This window comes from Hipposideros armiger, unplaced genomic scaffold, assembly GCF_001890085.2.
Source record: "Hipposideros armiger isolate ML-2016 unplaced genomic scaffold, ASM189008v1 scaffold_312, whole genome shotgun sequence".
In the NCBI taxonomy this organism is placed as follows: Eukaryota; Metazoa; Chordata; class Mammalia; order Chiroptera; family Hipposideridae; genus Hipposideros; species Hipposideros armiger.
This window is the reverse complement of record NW_017731662.1, coordinates 591,168-611,136: the sequence shown is the minus strand read 5'-3', so window position 1 is coordinate 611,136 and position 19,969 is coordinate 591,168. Positions and strand designations below refer to the sequence as shown.

The following is a 19,969-nucleotide window of genomic DNA, read 5'->3' as shown; positions in this document are numbered from 1 at the left end:
TGTCCATCGATAGATGATTGGATAAAGATGTAGTATAAATACACACACACACACACACACACACACACACACACACACACACACAGAGGAATATTACACAGTAATTAAAAAAATGAAATCTTGCCACTTGTGACAACATGGATGATGGATCTCAAAGGTATGCTAAATGAAGTCAGAGAAAAACAAATACCATATGGTTTCACTTATATGTGGAATCTAAAAAAACAAAATGAACAGACAAAAAACAAAAACCGACTCTTAGAAACAGAGACCAAAGGGATGGTTGCCAGAAGGATGGGGGAAAGTGTGAAAGGGTGAAGGGGAATATAGTCAATAATATTGTGATGTTTGCAAGATGACAGACGATTACTAGAATTAGTGGGCTGATCACACTGTAAGGTATAAAAATGTCCAATCACTATATTGTATATCTGAATCTAACATAACCAATATCGCACACCAACTACACTTAAATAAAAAAAATACAAAGAAAAGAAGGGGAAAATTCTTACACAAACAAGATCAGTGTTGTATGGCTAAACTGGGATTACTAATTATAATTATTATTAGCATTTACATTTCAACAGTAATTAAGGAAAGGTTAGAAAAGAACTAAGCAACATTGCTGTAATGGAAGCTGATACCAAAATGTTTGTTTTCAAGTACTTTTAATGGCTTTGGATAAATAAAATTTAAAAAGCTATAAAAGTAATGACAGTACCTAAAATTTTTTGCGGACATTAAAGGAACTAATTTGAAACAATAGGTATCATATTAACAGATTTGAACTTACCAATTCCCATAGTCAAAATCAAAGGCAATAGTAATTTCAGTTCCCTTTGGAATACTTTGTATAGAATAAATGTAAAGATGTATGGTTCCATCTTCAATTTCATGCCTCACCTGTTAGTTAAAAGAATAATTTTGTATTTGTATGAATTACTTTCTACCTTTAGAAGCATCTCATCCTGAAATTTTGAAAACTAGTCTTTTCAAAGTAATTCACAAATACAACATGGAAAACATACGATTAATTATAAGACTTGTAACCATAATAAGTGGTTATCAACTGAGAAAGAGGTGTATCAATGCAAGCTTGATGTGAGCACCACAGCCCATGTAGCATTAAAAATACTGTTATTTTATCAAGTCTGTGATTCATATTTTTTCATCTTTTAGCATATCTGGAATTAGGAGTTGTATCTTTGATTTGATGAAATGCCATAATGGTAGTTAACACTATACTTTTCTATGACAAATACTGTCCTAGGTACTTTACATGTATTAATACCTTTAGTCCTTGTAACACCTTTTTACAGATAAAACTGAAGTATAGACAAGGTTATAAAGCTAGTTAGTCAAAGAGAAGACATGAATCTATTGTAGTAAGTCTAGCTTCAAAACCTATACTCTTAACTGTAACATTACACAACTATAAAATTAAAAATGTTTGTTCCGTGTAAAACAAAACCAAAAATATTACTTTATACTCCACATTAAAACACAATTTTATTAAAAATTTTATAGTAGCATGTAAAATTTATTTTAGCTTTCAGCTTTGTCATCTACTTTGATCAAATCAAAACATTTATTTGAGCCAAATTTAGAGCTTCTAGGATAAACAGAAGTTCAGTATTTCCTCTTAGGAGAAACATCACAATTTCTTTAATGTGCAAAGTAATTTTTAAGATCTTAGCCAACATCACTTCCATTTTCACAGCGGAAAGATGCTGGGCAGTATAACATCAATCAGTAGTTAAAAGTGTCTGGGGCTACCAGACTTGTGTGGTTAATACTCAGACCCCATGAACCCATGCCCCCGCCTCCCACAAAGGTTTATGTGAGCTTACCTCTGCATTGGGTGTACAAGAACGCCTGATGAATCGAGCCTCATTCCCAAAAGTCCTTGCATCAACACACATTTCTAGCCCATGAAATTTAGAATAGAATAAAACAAAAGGGTATGGTCTACAAAGAAAGAAATGCATTATAAACTATTAACATTTTGAGTTTAAGAAACTTCTAAAAGACTCACAGTAAGTAGTGAAGCCAAAATTTGAATATAAAGCAGTGTGATATCAGAACCCGTGCTTAAGGTACGAGTCTAATTCATGCTAGTAAGACTTTTACCTCTTCCTATAACCTTACCTAAACCAAAGGTAATTAATTGAAGGTGGAAATTCAAATTTACGAAGAGATAAAAAGGGAGTGACTATTGCCTTTACATAAAGATTCATAATTGGATACCTTTAAAGTCCTTATTTCCTAGTGAATTTAAGTGTTTGATTTATAGCTGTTTCAGATCAAATCTATATAAAAGGGAAGCATTCTTGTATATCTTTCATATTTTAAGCAAAAATTCAAGTTATAACTAAAAAATATTTTTAATCATTATAGTATATAGACTGAGAATGTATTCTCCCTAGATACAAACATATTTCTAGACTGCAGGGAAGCAATGACTACCATAGGATCACATCAATCCCAACCTTCCCTCCCCCTCCAGCAACATCACAAACCATAGGAGAGGCCTCCAAAGCCATTCCATACTGAGAAAGTGGGAATTCAAAGTGGTGGCAATAATGTAAGACCAAATCTAACATCATCTAATAAAAGACGAAGGGTTTGGCTTGTGATAGTCACCAATGGTCTTTTCAGGTTCTAGCAATTATGTTACAAGGAATCAGGAAGGGTCCTGGATGGAAAGAGTTCCTTATTAATCTTTAGTAATCAGAGTTTTTAATTAACATCCACCTATACTGCTGCAGTTTATCTTTGCAGTAGATTGTTTTAGGAGCGTCAGCAAGGCAGAAATGGGTAAGACACTGAGGAATAGATCTGCATTTTTTATGTTGTTACATTTTATTATAGTGCAAAAATTATCATCAGTCACTGTTCAACCACACTACAGCTTGAAATATTAATATGATCACTTAGGAAAACAAAATACACATAAACACAGCATCCTGGTAAAATAGCCAAAAATTCAATATATAACTATAGAAAACTAACATGGGAAATCAATGTACCTCTTGAAGAAATATCCATTTGCTTCAAATTGTTCTCTTAGCATAAACTTCCCTCTGTATTCAATGATGAGTGCATCAGGAGGCAAATCCTTTGCAGATTTCAGAATTTTCTTATTTTTTTGTATATGGCTCTAAAATCAGAGAATTGTTGAGATTAATTAAACCTGATTGCTTTCAGTCTAACTACTTAATAGTAGAAAAAGGTTTTGTTTTATAACTTTTTGGCAAATGATATATTTACCTCTACAGGAGGTTTGAAAAGCAAATTGTTGGTATTCGAATCTGATTTATTTATTTCTTTTTTGTCATTTCCATTGCCTAATCTCAGAGCTATTCTTTGTGCCTCCCTCTGAACACCCTCGCTATATTGATTATTATTTGCCTCTTCATATCGATCCATCCATGCTTTGATTTTTGTCTCCCATCCAAAATTTGAACCATCAGATGAAGGATCAATCTCTGGTGCCGAACCCTGAAATCATAGCAAACTAAGCATTGATATCTGGACTTAAAAGTATTTATAGATACACACATACACAAAATAAATGACAATCTATATAAAAGAATATAATACAAACTAGAAATAATGTTAGGCTTTCTAAGTTGGTCCCCTTGAAAAGACCATAAATGAGTACCTTACTACATTTTTACGCTGTAGGCCACACAAATATGAGTTGGAAAACTGAAGGAAGCCGGGTTAAATCAGAATAGTAGAAATTCAAGCGTCACTGTCACTATTGTAGCCAAATGGAGGCTATCAATAAAATTGCAACTACCCAAAAGTTCGGAGTCACTGTTGGCTAAAGTTTAAAGAAAGACAGCATATGAAATTTTTTATTTCAAAGACTGCTAATATCTATTCTGTACTCATAGTTCTATTTAACCAGAATAAATATGCTATTATTATGTATACTACACATACTGCATATTAAGTATAAACTTATTTTCTGATATACTACTATAATTTTAACATGTTTTATAACACAAATATACTTTGATATCTTAATTTAGTATAATTCTAATTGTCCACATGATAAATTTGACATGAGAATAAAATATTTCACAGAATCTGAAATGACCCAAATGGTCCACAGCCTAAATTCAAGGGTTTTAATGAGGGCAAGGACCTTCATTCAAGCTCAAGTGCTTGCTCCTCCTCTATAGCCTCCATTAAAATCTGTAAAATGCTACGCTAACTGCCAAATAGTATAAAGTTACCACCTCTCTTCTTAATGTTACAAAACAAATAGGGAAACTTTTTTCATTGGAATGCAATTTATAGGAAGGCAATTACCACACATTTAAAAAACTTATAAACTTATTAAAAACCTGAACCCTCACAATTCTTATTTGCAACCTTAGGATGAAAATCAACTAATACAAGTAACAAGGACATATATTGTGTATTATCGTTAGCATAATTCAAACTTGTAACAGATTTAACATGTGAAATTTTAATTTAGTTGTAAATACTGCTCATTTTCTTTCTACAATTTTAAACACTTTCATGAGAAAACACATTTTCTATATATGTACAACCTAACTCTGAAATTTTAACATCACATGTAGATTTCATCAAGATCCTCATATATCCTGTTAGACATGTACGTGTACAGAAACACTAAAATTTACATCAGTCAACCTTCCATATAAGTAACTAATCTGTATGTATGACAAAAAGTATTCTTTTCCACAATAAAACAAACTATAGTTGAACCATGAACAACCCAGGTTCAAAATGCATGGGTCGTCCATTTATATGTGGTTTTTTTCAATAAATACCTGTACTGTTTTTGATCTGCAGCTGGGTGTCTGAGGATGCGGAAGGCCGACTATACGCATTGATCTCTGCCACTTTATATAGGGGACTTTATTTCAGCGGGGGATCCTGGAACCAATCCTCCTCGGACACCAAGGGACAACGTAAGTTTTAGGGGAGTCAAAAGATATATTCGAATTTTTGACCGTACAGGGGGTTGGTGCCCCTAAACCCGGCATTGTTCAAAGGTCAACTGTATAGTAAGTTGCTCAGTTATTTGATGGGAGTAGGTTTATTTTACCAATTCATATTTTATGTACTTACATAGTCTACATTATAGTGACCACTTGATAAAGAACATTTTTATACAAATATGAGGCACTATGTATTAAGACTTTCCTCAGCTTTTTAAAAGAAATCTATTCAGTTTTCAATTTTTTCTTTCTGTTTTGTGCCACCCCCGCCAAAAAAACCCTCTAATGACCTGCCATATCTTTAATACAGCTTTTCTATATCTCTTGAACCTTATACATACTACAGAATTACTTATTAGAATTGTATTGATCTTAAAGAGATATCAAGTTAAGGAAAAGATTTTTAAAAGATGCATAAAGCATTTTAAAATTTTTACTTCCTTAGTCACTACTTCATGTAATAAATGAAAATATTTCAATTAGGTAAAACATGTTCCTTCCTCATTAAGCCTAAGTGATTAGATAAACTGGGAAGAAAGGAAAACTACTGGGGTATCAATAATTCCCAGAGCTTAACCAAAAACTTTTTCAGACCTCTTTATTCTGTGTCAAGAGAAAAATACCATAAATCCAATTTTAACAGAGTAAGTATAAAATCGCAGCTTTAACATATGAAGAACATTTTATGAAACTTTGGACTTGAAGCATGCTGAATGATACTATGTATTAACATTCTTGAGAAAGAATTACAAAAGTCTGCAAGAAAATCATTGGACAACTGTTTAATGACTTGTTTTCCACGAATGTGGAATAATGAGTAATTATTATGCTTTACACCACGGGGACAACAGATATAATGGAACATGCTTCCCACACCTATTTTAATATCTGACAACTTGAAAAACCCATTATCCTTTACTACCTAATTTAAAAAGCTATAGTAACACTGTATAGCTGACCTCTGTGATCCAACACAAACCTATCTTTTAGGGAGAGGCAGAGCTGGGGAGCCTTGTTTCTCTCAGCAATCTTGGCATCTACAAAATTGAGGATGTATTCTAATTAATTCAAGGTACAAGTGGCTAGTGACTACTTATGTGGTGGATCTATGGTGATTTTTTATAGTGGTTTGTAACAACTGACTTGACTAAATCACTAGAATCGTAAGTATGCAAAAGAACAAATTTCAAATTCCAAATTCCAAGTGTGATTTTGCATTCATATGTCTAGTGTACTAACACCAAGTGGTAATGGAGACATGGAATGCAATGATAAGTGAAATTCAGAAAACCTAAAATTTTAATATTAGAAATTGCTTATATACCTCCTCCTTTAACTTAATATTTTAACAGTGCTAAACACTAAGAATGGTATATCAATCCAATTAGAATTCTCTGTGGTCCCACTTCTGGTAAAGATATTATATAATAAGCAATGAAATGACACACAATGAAGAAAGCATAAAGATTATGAACAAACAACTACTTAGTAAGCTCCTGAATAATTGACAATCATAATAAAGGTTTAAATTTTATGCATTTACCTTAACTCTTGATGATTTCCTAGATCCTTCACGAAAGGCCTGAAATAAAATGGAATTCTGAGTTTTTAACTAGATATAATTAATACTTAAGAATCAATTGGTTCACTGAAGCTTTTTACTGAAGTCTCATAATAACAGAAAGTTTGGTAATAACCAATACCACCAGAACTAGGGGTAAAGTAGGTAAAGTCATCTACTAGAATACTATTCTACTATTAAAAATAGAATGCAAACTGTAAGAACATGAAAATGTGTATATAATACAATGCTAAGAAAAATTCTAAATTTTCTGTGTGCTCAATATTACAACCATGGAAAAACATTTGATAAAAACTGAATGGGTATAAAAAATCTAGTGATTCCTATAGAACTCAGCTCCCACCACTTCCTATCTGCTCATCTAGAAAAACAGAAAACTTACTTTTTTACATTTTGAAATGTTTTGTTCTTTCTCTCCACTTTTTTTCCGTCTTTTATCATTAACCTTGGAAACTCTTGAAGCAGTTAAAGTAATCGATGTTGGGGTATGCTGAAATGCAGTATATAATTCCACAGGAACTTCATCACCACTCTCAGTTGCACTGGTATCACCATCTTCAAAGGCAAAATAACAATTACTGCATGTGTAATACTTCTATTGCAAACAATAAAACAGCATTCCACATGAGAAACTATTGTATCTACATCTTTCTGAAGAATAAATACATTTTTTTTCACTTCCTCACTCACAGTAAGATACACTTAAATGCAAACAACAAATATCAGTTCTCATACATTAAACAAGAAAGGACACAAAAGTCTGACAACACACTGATGGTGTGACTGTGGAAAACAGGCACTTGCATACAATGCCAGCAGAAATTCACAATTCCCTCCAAAGGGTAGCCATGTCTAGCAAATTCTATATGCACTTACCCTTTCACCCTACATTTCCGTTTCTAGGGGTCTATCCAAAAATAAAATGGCAAAAGCACAAAAAACTTATCCAAGAGAGTTTTGTTGAAGGTACTATTTGTAATAAAAACAAAACAAAAATAATACTGGAAACGATCCAAATGTCCATCAAACAGGAACAGCTCAATAAACTATGATTATTCAAAACCAGATGTACTGGTATCAATATGTTTTAAGCCCAAATGAAAGTTGTAGCAAATTTTATACTTGTAAATTCTGTTCCTAAAAATGAAAGAAATACTATTCCAAATGATAAACTAATGGAGCCCCATTAAATTATATATACCATCAATATTCCTCAGTAAGATGTTTATATCTGACTAAAACTGTGCAGGCCACTTATTCTCTCACTCACACTAATCCTAATTTCATAGAGATCCTTTTCACCCACCTGACATGTTTTCCCTTTTCCGACGTTGTAGTAGCACCGCCCTCTCTTTATCCAAACTCCTACATTAGAATATTAACATGATTATTTATCAAAGTTTCATAAATTTAGATACAAATCAGATTTAAATATGATAAACTTTACAATTTCTCTAATGTTCTCAGTGGGAAAAAAAAAAAACCAGTATAAAATATACATACTATCCCTTGCCTTAGAGTTTAGATTTGATCTAGCATTATTAGCAGGAGATGCCAGTTAAGTGACTAATTGCACTCTGTTAAGAAAATAATTTTTTACTTAGGAAACTAGTACATTTTTTTTAACTGAATATTAAAGCAAAAAGTCTGGGAAAAAATGTTAACAATGTAACTAAAATCACAAATTAAACTTCTTAAAATAAATGTATGACACTAAATTAGAATCTATTTGCATTATACTATTTGCCTAAAATTATTCCCACTTTTGAATTAGTAAACACTTAACAGTTAATAATGAAGTAAAATATTTCATTAACCTCCCTCAGCCTCCACTCATGAAGTACATCATCTATAGCAGGGGTCAGCAAACTGCAGCTTGCAAGCCACATGCGGCTCTTTGGGAACGTACATGTGGCTCTGAAGTAAAATTGAAAATGAAAATAAAACTATCATAGTTTCATTTATAATATTACTTTAAATTTTCCTTATTTGCAAAATATATTTATGGCTCTCGAATAACTTTTAAATTGTTGTGAGGGTCAGGATTGGCTCTTCCATCTCAAAACTTTGCTGACCCCTGATCTATAGTAAGTGTTTTATTCCCCCCCTCCCCCACAATGTTTTCACTGCCTAACTTATTAGTCTAGAGGTCAAATAACACTAGATATTATTTTTAGATGGCTCTAGAATTAGGGCTTCAGACTGAAATGCCTACAACTCAGTAGCAGACTTGCCTTACAGTCTACTAGGATATGTAACTGTCCTATACCTAACTGAAAACTATACTAGTTATCACAGAGTGATAAGCAGATATCGCTCAATTGACTGCCCTCCCTAATGGTCAGTTTCTAAACAACTCTTAACTGAATTCATCAACATTACCCTATGAAAAACTAAATGCAAAAGGCTACTAACTATCATGAAGTGAAACAAAATCACATAGAAAAGCCTCACTCATAGGAAAAAAATGCAAACTATAACTAACACTAAGATTACCATTTCTCACCTAGTTAAATTGGCAAAAACCCAAGTCTGCCAAACACTCTTGTAAGGCTTGGGAAAATAGGCATGTTTATCCGTTACTGGTGGGAATTCAAAATTGAGCAGCTCCAAATGGAGGGGAATTTGGTGATATCTGACAAAATTTTACATTTATATTTACCCTTCTACTGAACAATCCCATTTCTATTTGCAATTACAAAAGACTGGAAAAAACTTGAATGTCCACTCAAGAAGGACTGGGTAAATTAACTATATTTGACAAAGATGAAGCACCTTGATGCCAGAGAGAGAAATAAGTCAATCTCTATATACTACTATGAAGTTATCTTCAGCATATATTTTTAAGACAAAAAAAGATGTGTCAAAAACTCTATATACCTAACTAAGTAAGGGAGGCAATACACATAAATACATACATATCTATTTCTAATAAGAAAACAAACAATGGAAGGAATAATCAATTTTTAAAAAATTGTTATTTCTCGGGTAGAAGTAACAGGGATAGAAGTTACACTTACTTGAATATACCTTGCTTTAAATATTTGACTTTAGAAAAATTTTGACTACTTCTTACATAATTATACAAATATATAATTATAGAAAATAAAGTATAAAAAGCAATCCTTAAAAATCAGAAATAACAAGATTGCTCATACATTTTGATAGGAATGTAAAATGGTACAACCATGCTGCAAAACGGTTTGACAATTTCTTATAAAACTAAACATGCAACTACCATATGACCAAGCAATTGCACTCGTGGGCATTTAGTCCAGAGAAAACAAAACTTAGGTTCAAAGCCTGTACACAAATGTTTTTATCAATTTCATTTGTAATAGTCAAAAAGTGGAAATAACCCAAATATCCTTCAATGGGTGAATGGTGAAACAAACAGGTACACATACACCCAGCAATATAAAAGAATGAAATACTGATATATATGCAACAAATTGGCTGGCTCCCCAGGGAATTACACTGAGTGAAAAAAGCCAATCCCAAAGGTCACATACTGTATGGTTCCATTTATATATAACATTCTTGAAAGGACAAATTATAGAAATGGAGTATAGATTAATGGTTGTCAAAGGTCAGGGATGGGAGGGATGAGGTGGGTGTGGCTATAAAAGGTAACATGAGGAATCCTTGTGATGGAAAGTTTTATATCTTGATTGTATCCATGTCAATACCCTGCTTGTGATATTGTATTAACAGTTTTGCAAGATGTTACCACTGGAATAAACTGGGTAAAGGTACACAAAATGTCTGTATTGTTTCACAACTACATGTGAATCTGCAAATAACTTAAAAGGTTTAATTAAAACAAAAACAAAAAAAACCCTCATCAGTATGAGTATGTATCCACTTGGTATTATAACAACATAGTGAAATTCTTTCAAGGGACTTTAAATACAATAAATTAACTACACATCCCTTGTGGAAACTAAGGAAAGAAAAAGTTCTAAACTGTTTTACACAATCATATTGTTGGTGTTAATGTTGGTATTGTTATTATTGAGACTGTTGTGTTCGTCTGTAGAATTAGGCAACTGAGTATTGTGATATCTAATTACAGTATTGTCTGTGTTGTTGAGAACGAGGATAAAAGGAGATACAGATGGAACACAGAAATGGTTAAATGGTATACAGATGTCAAATTACAATGCTGTACACCTGAAACATATAATGTTATATACCAAAATTTTACCTCAATATATTTAATTGCAATTTAATTTTGCAATTATCAGTATAAACTCATGTATTTTATCTTAAAAATAAACAAACAGACAAAAACATATTTCCGGGCTTTATCTACTAAAAAGATCTAGGAACAGTTATCAATCCAGTAGGAAGAAGCAAAGCGTGACTAGCCCTGAGATTCTGGTCTTGAAAACCAATTGTGAGTTTGGGGCATAGATGTACAATATAAGATAAGCTTGAGACACCTTGTCATATTAGCACAAAAACTATCAAGTACCACACTAGGGTATTTTAAAAAGGACTCAAGAGCCAACTTAAAAGAGGTTCCCATTGACCAAAAATGGGGCAAAATTTGAACATCAATAAGGATAACTGTAATAGAATGACACCCAATACATTTAAATCCCTGAGAGTTCATCATGATTCTTAAAATCTTTTTTCATTATTCTGAAAACTGGTAAATAGAGGCTAAGATCCACAAACAAATATTTATCCTTCATTTTCCTCATTGAAATATATCTTAAGAGAACTGAATAATTAATATGGGGGCATGTTTTCCTATAGAAATTTTCCAGCTAATATAGGATGAGCAATAGAATGAACATGTCACTAATTTGCAACTCCTAATAAATTAATGGATCTAAAGAATCACTATCAATGGGTCCCATCAGAGACAAACAGATATTACATGTCACTTGATAGAACACAGTCTATAAAACAGACTCATAAAGAGAGAGAGGGGAAAAAAAGGAACCTAAATCTTATCACACACCTATTTATAGAAATACAGAAGACAAACATTTTAAACCATGGTAATGCAATCAGCAAACTCATCAGGATAACCAATTCAGTTCTTTTAAATAACAAATTGCAAAGGAGACTGGGATTGATGTAAGGTGAGTAGGTTTAGATTACTAGAGACTTAAAAGATGCATATCAACCAATTAATATTTTCACAATGGCTGAATGATAATAGATTTTGTTGCATGTATAATAGTGATTTTGTGTTTATGGTTTTTAAAACAGAATTCTTTTATAGATATATACTGAAATATATACACATAAATACATATATATTGAAATACATAAGGATACATATGAATGAAATATCTGGGATTTACATTAAACAATATGAAGGGGAGAAGAAATATATGGCAGTATAAATGAAACAAGACTGTTGATAAAAAAGACTGTTGATAATTGTTGAAGCAAGGTAGTGGCAATACGCAGGTTCATTATACTATTTTATTTTTATGTAAGTTTGAAAAGTCCATAATAAAAAAAAGATTAAAAAAAACAAAACACTGCGAACAGGTGGAAAGATATTATAGACCTATGAAATTCTGCAAGAGAATGTCCTTCTAGTAACTCTTTAACATAGTGCATTCCGGTGAAAAAAGATACCATCACTTAGAAGATGCACTATTATTTTATGCATCATTAATAAAGTAAAAACCCTACAAAGTAAATCATAACACATTAATAATGGAAAAATTCTTCCTGATTTTAGAGATGTCAGAATAGAAAAATAAAAACATAAAAACAAAAAGTGTATTTGAATTGGTGAAATACAGTAATCCATTAATTGTTTCATCTAGAATTCATACATAAACTTCTATTAACTAAAGATTACTTGTGTAAAATTACTGGCAATCTTATCAGTATGCATAACTTACCTAGGCTGACAACGTTCACATAGATATGTATCAGGAATATGCTGCCTGTCAATCCCCATGCAGTCAATATGTTGCCAAACACTTATAAAAGAAAAAAGAAAAAAGAAAAAAAAAAACACAGAACATGTATATTATTAAAATCATCCTTAAATTAGAATTTAATATTCCATTTAACTGTCACTTGAAGTGTCTACTTTGAGTTTAGTACTGTAAAACGTGCTGTGAGGAATGCACAAAAATATGTCCTCAGGGAGCTAAAACTTTGAAATGTAAAAACAAGAGGACAAATATAGAATGTTATATAGAATATAAATTTATAAAGCAAATATAATTTTAAACTGTAAAAGGTATACATTACAAACATTATTCGCAATCACAAAGTAGAGAGGTCCACGCTACTTGGAGTTAATGGAAAAAGCACCCTGAAGAATAATGAACTTGAACAGAGCCTCGTTTGGGAAATTAGGAAGATATTATTATAGCAATGTTTTCTCAAGTAGGCAGAAATGAGGAACAACAGCCAGAGTCGGTTAACATGTATGAAGAGGAATGTTCATTCTGAGAAATACAGAGGGGTAAACATGGATTAGGTAAAGTAAAATCATATTAATAAGACTTGTAATGTCAGGATGTGTGTAGATTTCCTCTAATTGGCAACAGGTAGCAACTAGAGATGCTTTATACAGTTATTAATTCAAAGAAGTTAAGCAATTGGAAGCAGAAAAGCCAAATAAGAGGCTTTTCCCAACATTCCAGAGCTCAGTTAAAGAAGGACAGAACTAGAATGATGGCAGAGAAGGTGACATTAAAGAATCCACGAAATATTCTATGAGTCTAGAGATGAAACCTACTCTGTTCTCTATTTTTAATGGAATACATGGACCAGCATGAGGCAAACCTCAATTTATTATTATATTTTATTGCCAAGACTAAATTGGTCTAAAGTCAATATATATACAGTACCTGTTTCTAAAAACAATTTTAATTATTCTTCACAAAAAATTAGCCATTCTGACATATAAGCTATTAACTGCTATTGTAGTGTTCTTTACTTCTTAACTGAGTATCTTGGGATAAGAGCTGGTAGAATGTGGAGGCTAATGGAATATATACCAAAGATGTCGGGAGGAAAAAGCAAAAAAAAAAGCAGAGCACCTGACAAGGAGGGCTACAATAACAAATTAAGTTGAATTTGGGGGATAAACAATGATGTCATGCAGACAACAGGAGAAACAGAACTACAAAATGATTAAATGATCAGAGCTCTAGATGTCAAACTTGAAAGATGAGTATGGGCAGTAGGTACATGAAAATACCGAGGCAATATAAAATAAGAGAAGATTAAGCCTTGCAATACACTACAGGTTAAGCAGTAGAAAAATATAATAAAAATCAGATTCATAACAAAGTGAGCAGGTGCTGAGAAGTAAATACCTTGAGTAATCCAAAAACCGTGAACTGGTCCTTCAAGAATTTGTAGATAGGTATAAATCCTAAGGACTATTTCACTATTTTCTAATAGAGATAATTCTATATTTTATATAGATCATTGTAATTAAATCAAAAGAAAAACACTGTTTAGATTATGCATTAAAATAAAACACTGCAAATGGTCTGTGATTTATCACATTAGACAAGATCAGCTAAGAGAAAGCTATTTTATATGACTGGTTAAAATATGAATTGAGATTTTCTAACAAGTAGCTAATTAAAAAATTATAAGGAAAACAAGTTATCATTGAAGTTTTTTTAAAATTACCTACTAAATAAATTTACTGATATGATTGCTCATGGTAATGATATCTGTCACAGGTAATAAGAATTTATTTTTAAATTTGAAAAGATAAAATATGTTTTTATTAATATTAACTCAAAGTATTAATATTACAACTTTCAATAAAAATATCAAATTTCACATTCCACTTGAGACTAATTTCCTCCCCTTTATAAATCAACTTTTTGAAATATAACCCTAAATGCATGTTTATATCAGTAACATCCAACCCCTAATCATTTAACCTAATAAATGGGAACAGTATTAAAAAATAATGCAAAGTAATTTATATTTGACTCTAGGATGCATTTTTACACTCACATTCAAATATGGATATATGTTATACTATTTCAAATCAAATAATGAAGCTATGCCATAAGAACCAGACTCAGGAAACTGTTTAATGCTATCAAACTTTCTTACCCTCTACAGTGCACTGCTTAAATACTCTCTGCTTCTCACACTATGCAGGGGATGGACTCAGTAACTTTTAGGCTGAAATCCTACTATTCCCTTTCCATCCTCCCCAACTCCCTCCCACCAAAAAAAAAAAAAAAAAGAGAGAGAAAGAAAACAAAGCCCCACTTTCTGTCCCAATCACACCTTCTCTAGGGGAAGAGGCCTTTCTTGGTGGTTGAACCAGGGTTGGGGGAGGGGAGACTGTGGTTCTGGTTCAAGGAGACTCCAGAGTGCTGCAAGGTTCAAGTCAAAAGGAGGTGAGAGAGTCAGGTCAAACAAACATCAATCAAAATGTATAATTTCCCCCAAACTGGAAAATCACAGTTGACTATACAGCACAAATAATTCCAAAGGAGACATACAGGACTCAATTCCCTTCTCATTTCTATCGTGTTTACTACTATATGTAGTTATATTACTATTGAATGAGTGAAAACAGACATGTGATCCTATATGAATAATGATCAGAACTGATTGCCTATTACTCAGTTAGCAATGAGGAATTCTAATCAACTCTGAGATAGCTTTTTTCCCATAGGGGCTTTTTCTAGGAGCAAAACAGATGGCATTCATAGTAGCAGAAATCTCACTTTAAAATGCATTCATTAATTCCTTCAAAAGTGACTTTAATTATTTTTCCCAACATTAACAATCAAAGGTTAGCAGCAGTAAAAAAAACAACCAAAAAAAAAAAAAGAACTAATGGCGTGAAATATTTTACCTGCATTTGTCACAACAGATCATGTATCCATCATCATGTGTAAAACCACATATGCACCTGGTTACATCAGTACCATAACTTCCATCCTCAGAAGTGCTGATTGTAGTAGCACTGGAAGTTTCATCAAAATTAGGAGTGGTAAATATGCCTACTTCATTTTTGCTAATAAGAACTGATGGAGGAGGGGAGGCTGGAGGTGTTGGAGGAGGACGAGCACCATAATTATGGTCCTGGATAATTGAACACAAATATAGCACAATATAATTTCAACAATGATATGAACTAAGCAACTTAAAATTCAATCCTTAATTTGAATATTCAAGAGATATGAGATTGGCTCATTTCTTCCTTAATAGCTTTAAAATAACGACTTGGTGAAGCTAAATATTAAACCATAGTAGTAAGTGAAAATGTCTACCTACAATCTTGGTCACCTTCACAATGACCTCCCTTAAATTCCATCCCCTCACCCCTCAAATCAGAAGATATCTTCACTGTCCTCTTGTCACATAATTCCACCTTCAAGATAAAAGCAGGTGCAAAATGTGAGAACAGAGGTAAAAAATACCTCAGAAATGTGGAGGCTAAAGAATAATCAAAACAACTACAAAAGACACATTATCACTATAAAATATTAATAGGAATTTTTTTTAAATTTGGGAATTTTTTATTCTTGTACAAGTGGTAAAATTCTTTCATAATTGTACCTCAATAATATCAGAAATGTGTTCAGTTCTACAACTGTTTAAGTCTAAGCTCTGCCTCTTACTATCTATGCAACACTGAATAAGTTCATGTAGATAAGCTTTTGTCTTCTCAGCTATGAAATAAGGATGGAAATTATATCTATCTCATGAGACTGTTTTTGAAGATTAAATAAGGTAATATATGTAAAACTGCTTACCACAGAGTCTGGCATATAAGTGCTCAATAAATGGTAACTATATAATTTACTATATAAATTACTATATAATTTAGAATTAACAATAGTACTACAATTCTACCTACAGTCTTTTTATAAAGAAGAAATGAATTATAACACTAAACTAGTAATAGCATAAAATACAAAATAATAATAGTAATAATAAAACTTCTAGAGAATGCCTCTTATAGAATTTTAATCCCTTGAATAGTTAGATCAATGAAAAATTAAACAATAAATTATAATATCTAATTGCTTAGATAGTACAAAACAAGTATGCTATTAAAATATTCAGTTTTAAGCAAATACCACACACATCTACTTTTAACCTCTAGATAAATGCTTGACACTTACCGCATATGGCAAACCAATGTAACTGTGTGAATGATGCGAGCTGCTGGTATATAACTGGTGGGGATAACTGTTGGATTTCTCAACTACCACAGGGCTAGCTTCTACGGATTCTGGTCTGGAAGGAAAAAAGTTGCATCAAAGAGAATTCCATTCATTTTTTTTCCTTTTAATAATTTAAAATTATAAGCACGTTTTTTGTTGGCTATACAAATGTTTTTTTATAGTAGGTACACACCCTGTGGATAAGATACATCCTACCTAGATTCCATGTCATAACAAAACTTTTAAGTAAAATAAATGTCCCACCTTCGAGTTCAAATATAGTTTCCCTCTCTATCATTAAAAAAATATATTACTAGAGATTAAACATTATTTAATATACTGGGTGGCAATGGGGACACTATGCACAGGGATGGAGAAAAGTAGTAGAAATAATTTAAACAGGACTAAGGACACACTGATTCTATATGGACCCCAATTTGAAAGTGAAGTACACATTTCAATGTTCAAAACTACAGATGGTCCCCAGCTTTCAGTGGTTCAACTTAACTATTTTTCAACTTTGGGATGGTACAAAAGCAATATACATTCAGTAGAAAACGGCTAGGCTAAACTATGATGTTTGGTAGGTGTATTAAATGCAGTTTCAACTTAGGAAGGGTTTATCAGGATGTAACCTCATTGTAAATCAAGGAGCATCTGTATATGTCAGTGTGCCAAGGTATAATGAAGCCTTGAAAATACCAGTAAAGAAATAGGAAACAACGAACCAAGGGGTGCTTATAAAAACCACAAGCAGCAGCCTATGGTAAGATCCGCAGTTGTGGCCTGGTAATGGTTAAATGATGGTGACTTGGCGAGCTGCTGATACAACTGGGAATAACAACTCACCCACTGTGGCTGACTTGTAAAAGCTTCCTGGCCTAGCATTTTATATACATCACTTTCTCAACTTCTTTACTCCTAGCAATCCTCCTGAGCCCTACTCTGGTAATTCCTATTGATCAGTGTGGTAGTGAACCTACTTCTGAGGCCAATTAACACTGAAATTAATTTCTCCCTTGTGTATACACATGACTCACTTCTGTGCCATTACTCTTACCATCGCCACCATTTGAGATGATTGTTTTAGGGTAATGCTTATCGTACCTTTTATCAAAAACTTTCCATTAGAACTTAGTACTATTTGCACTCTTCATAGTCTAAGACTTCTTAATAGTTCTCAATCTTATTAATCATCTTTATAACACAGCCCCTTAAGCCCTAGTGATCTATTTATCTTTCTTCAGATCCATTTATTTCTTCAATAAGATGTGGCAGACAGAACAGCAGGGAACCTTAGCCATAAGTATAATATACTCTGTACAAAGTGATAATGATCATCATTTGGCTGGATTTAGCAGCTTACTATACCAAAGTCAAGAAATGACTTATCTTAGTATTCTGACCATACCCATAGTGAAACATTTGCCATTTTCTGCTGACTCAGTCTTCTCAAATCTGTATCTTATCACTATTAACATAGCTTTCACTATATGAAAGAATGAATCTGGAGGTGTCATTATACAGTCCCTATTCCTAGGCATTAAGATAAGAGCAACACTAGTAATGCTGAAAGAGGATACTACTATTTTTTACGACATCCAGAAAGTTTATTCCTCCACTTTGTTTCCATCTATAAATTCCATTCATAGATTTTTTTTCTAAGTTTTTTGGTGGATTTACCTTATAGTCAAAGGAGCGCACAAATTAATTCAAGAAATAGTTGTATGATAACGTTCACTACATGTTTAAGGTGCTTTGTTAGATGCTACGCAGAAGAAAAAGATATCTAAAACATACTCATAGCCCTCAAAGAGTTTTTGATCTTGGGAAGAACAGTAGGGTTAGCGGAAAAAAAAAAAAAAAAAAAGTACACAAAAACCACCATACAAGGCAAAAATAGAATGCCATAAGAAGAGTATGGGGTAAATGCTCAACAAAACTGTTTCCTCTTCTGCATGAGACTTTGATCTTTAGTTAACTTTCTACCTCTGTTCCCCTAAAAACCTGATAAGCTAATTTGCTGTAGTGCTAGGCACATTAATAAAAATGACCCTTGATTAGCAAATTAATTTTATCTGGATTGGGAAAACTATAAATACAAGTCTGACAATTAAGTTTGCAAACTTGCCACCGTGTGCTTAATTACATTGGCAGCACTGTACAAACAGTTTGGTAAGGTTTCATAACCTTGGTATATCAGTGTCTCACAGCTGTGTTCATGTCGATGTATGGCAGTGTCTTGCTGAGTGGCATTCATTATTGTTGCGTGTTTTTGTGTGCCATCGCAAGAATGTCTGAGCTTGAGTTAGAGCAACAAACAAACATTAAATTTCTCGTTAAACTTGGCAAGAGTAGAAGTGAAATCAGGGACATGTTAGTCCAAGTTTGTGGGGATAATGCCATGAAGAAAATGGCAGTGTACAAATGGATTAAATGTTTTTCTGAGGGGAGAGAATGCATCACTGATGAAGAGAGGTCAGGGCGGCCAGTAATGAGCAGAACTGACGAAAACATTGTAAAAATTCATCAAATTGTGCATCGAAATCATCAGCTGACTGAGAAGCATAGCAGACCAAGTAAACATCGATACAGAAACAGGAAAATCTTTTTTTTTTTTTTAATTGGGGAATTAGGGGGATGGGAACAGTGCTGGGGAATTGGGGGAAGGGGAACAGACAAGTTGCTGTCCTTTTGTTTTTCAGTCTAGTTGTGGAGGACGTTGCTTCATTGGCCCAAGTTGGCACCATCATTGCGCTCTTCCCGGGAGAGGCAGATCAGTCGCCGGTTTCTGGAAGGCCGCTCACTGTGGCTGCTGGCTACATACGGTAGCCCATGGCAACCCACTGCTACAGGGGCTGCAGCCTACACTGTCGCTGGCAACTCACGGCAGCCCAGCTCCAGGTTGAACTGTTGTTCAGCATCTTAGCTGTAGAGGGCAGTGTCACTGGCCCTCATATGTGGGATCCGAACCGGGGCCCTCTGGCGTCCCAAGCCAGTTCTTAACCATCGCGCCACTCGGCCGGCCCCAAAACAGGAAAATCTTAACTGAAAATCTTGGCATGAGAAAGATGCTTGCAAAAATGGTCCTGAAGGAGCTCACCAATGAACAAAAGCAAAAGACTCGAAGTTTGCCAAGACCTTTTGGAGAGGCAAGACGATGTTTTGGGCAGTGTTATCACTGGTGACGAAACATGGGTGTATCAATATGACAGTGAAATAAAGTACAATGGAAGTCAGCCAATTCTCCACAACCA

General features: G+C 33.3%; 1 protein-coding gene across 1 annotated transcript in view; it reads right to left on the bottom strand.

Moving 5' to 3' along the window:
- The window catches only part of KMT2E (lysine methyltransferase 2E (inactive)), a 79,806-nt gene that overhangs the window by 24,672 nt on the left and 35,165 nt on the right, over positions 1-19,969 (bottom strand). The window contains exons 3-12 of the mRNA XM_019660124.1: positions 16,671-16,785; positions 15,395-15,624; positions 12,441-12,521; positions 7,871-7,929; positions 6,947-7,119; positions 6,526-6,564; positions 3,271-3,501; positions 3,030-3,160; positions 1,851-1,968; positions 794-903 (exon numbers count right to left, since the gene is read on the bottom strand). Coding sequence (XP_019515669.1) covers positions 794-903; positions 1,851-1,968; positions 3,030-3,160; positions 3,271-3,501; positions 6,526-6,564; positions 6,947-7,119; positions 7,871-7,929; positions 12,441-12,521; positions 15,395-15,624; positions 16,671-16,785 — 1,287 coding nt within the window. The remainder of the gene's footprint in view (positions 1-793; positions 904-1,850; positions 1,969-3,029; positions 3,161-3,270; positions 3,502-6,525; positions 6,565-6,946; positions 7,120-7,870; positions 7,930-12,440; positions 12,522-15,394; positions 15,625-16,670; positions 16,786-19,969) is intronic.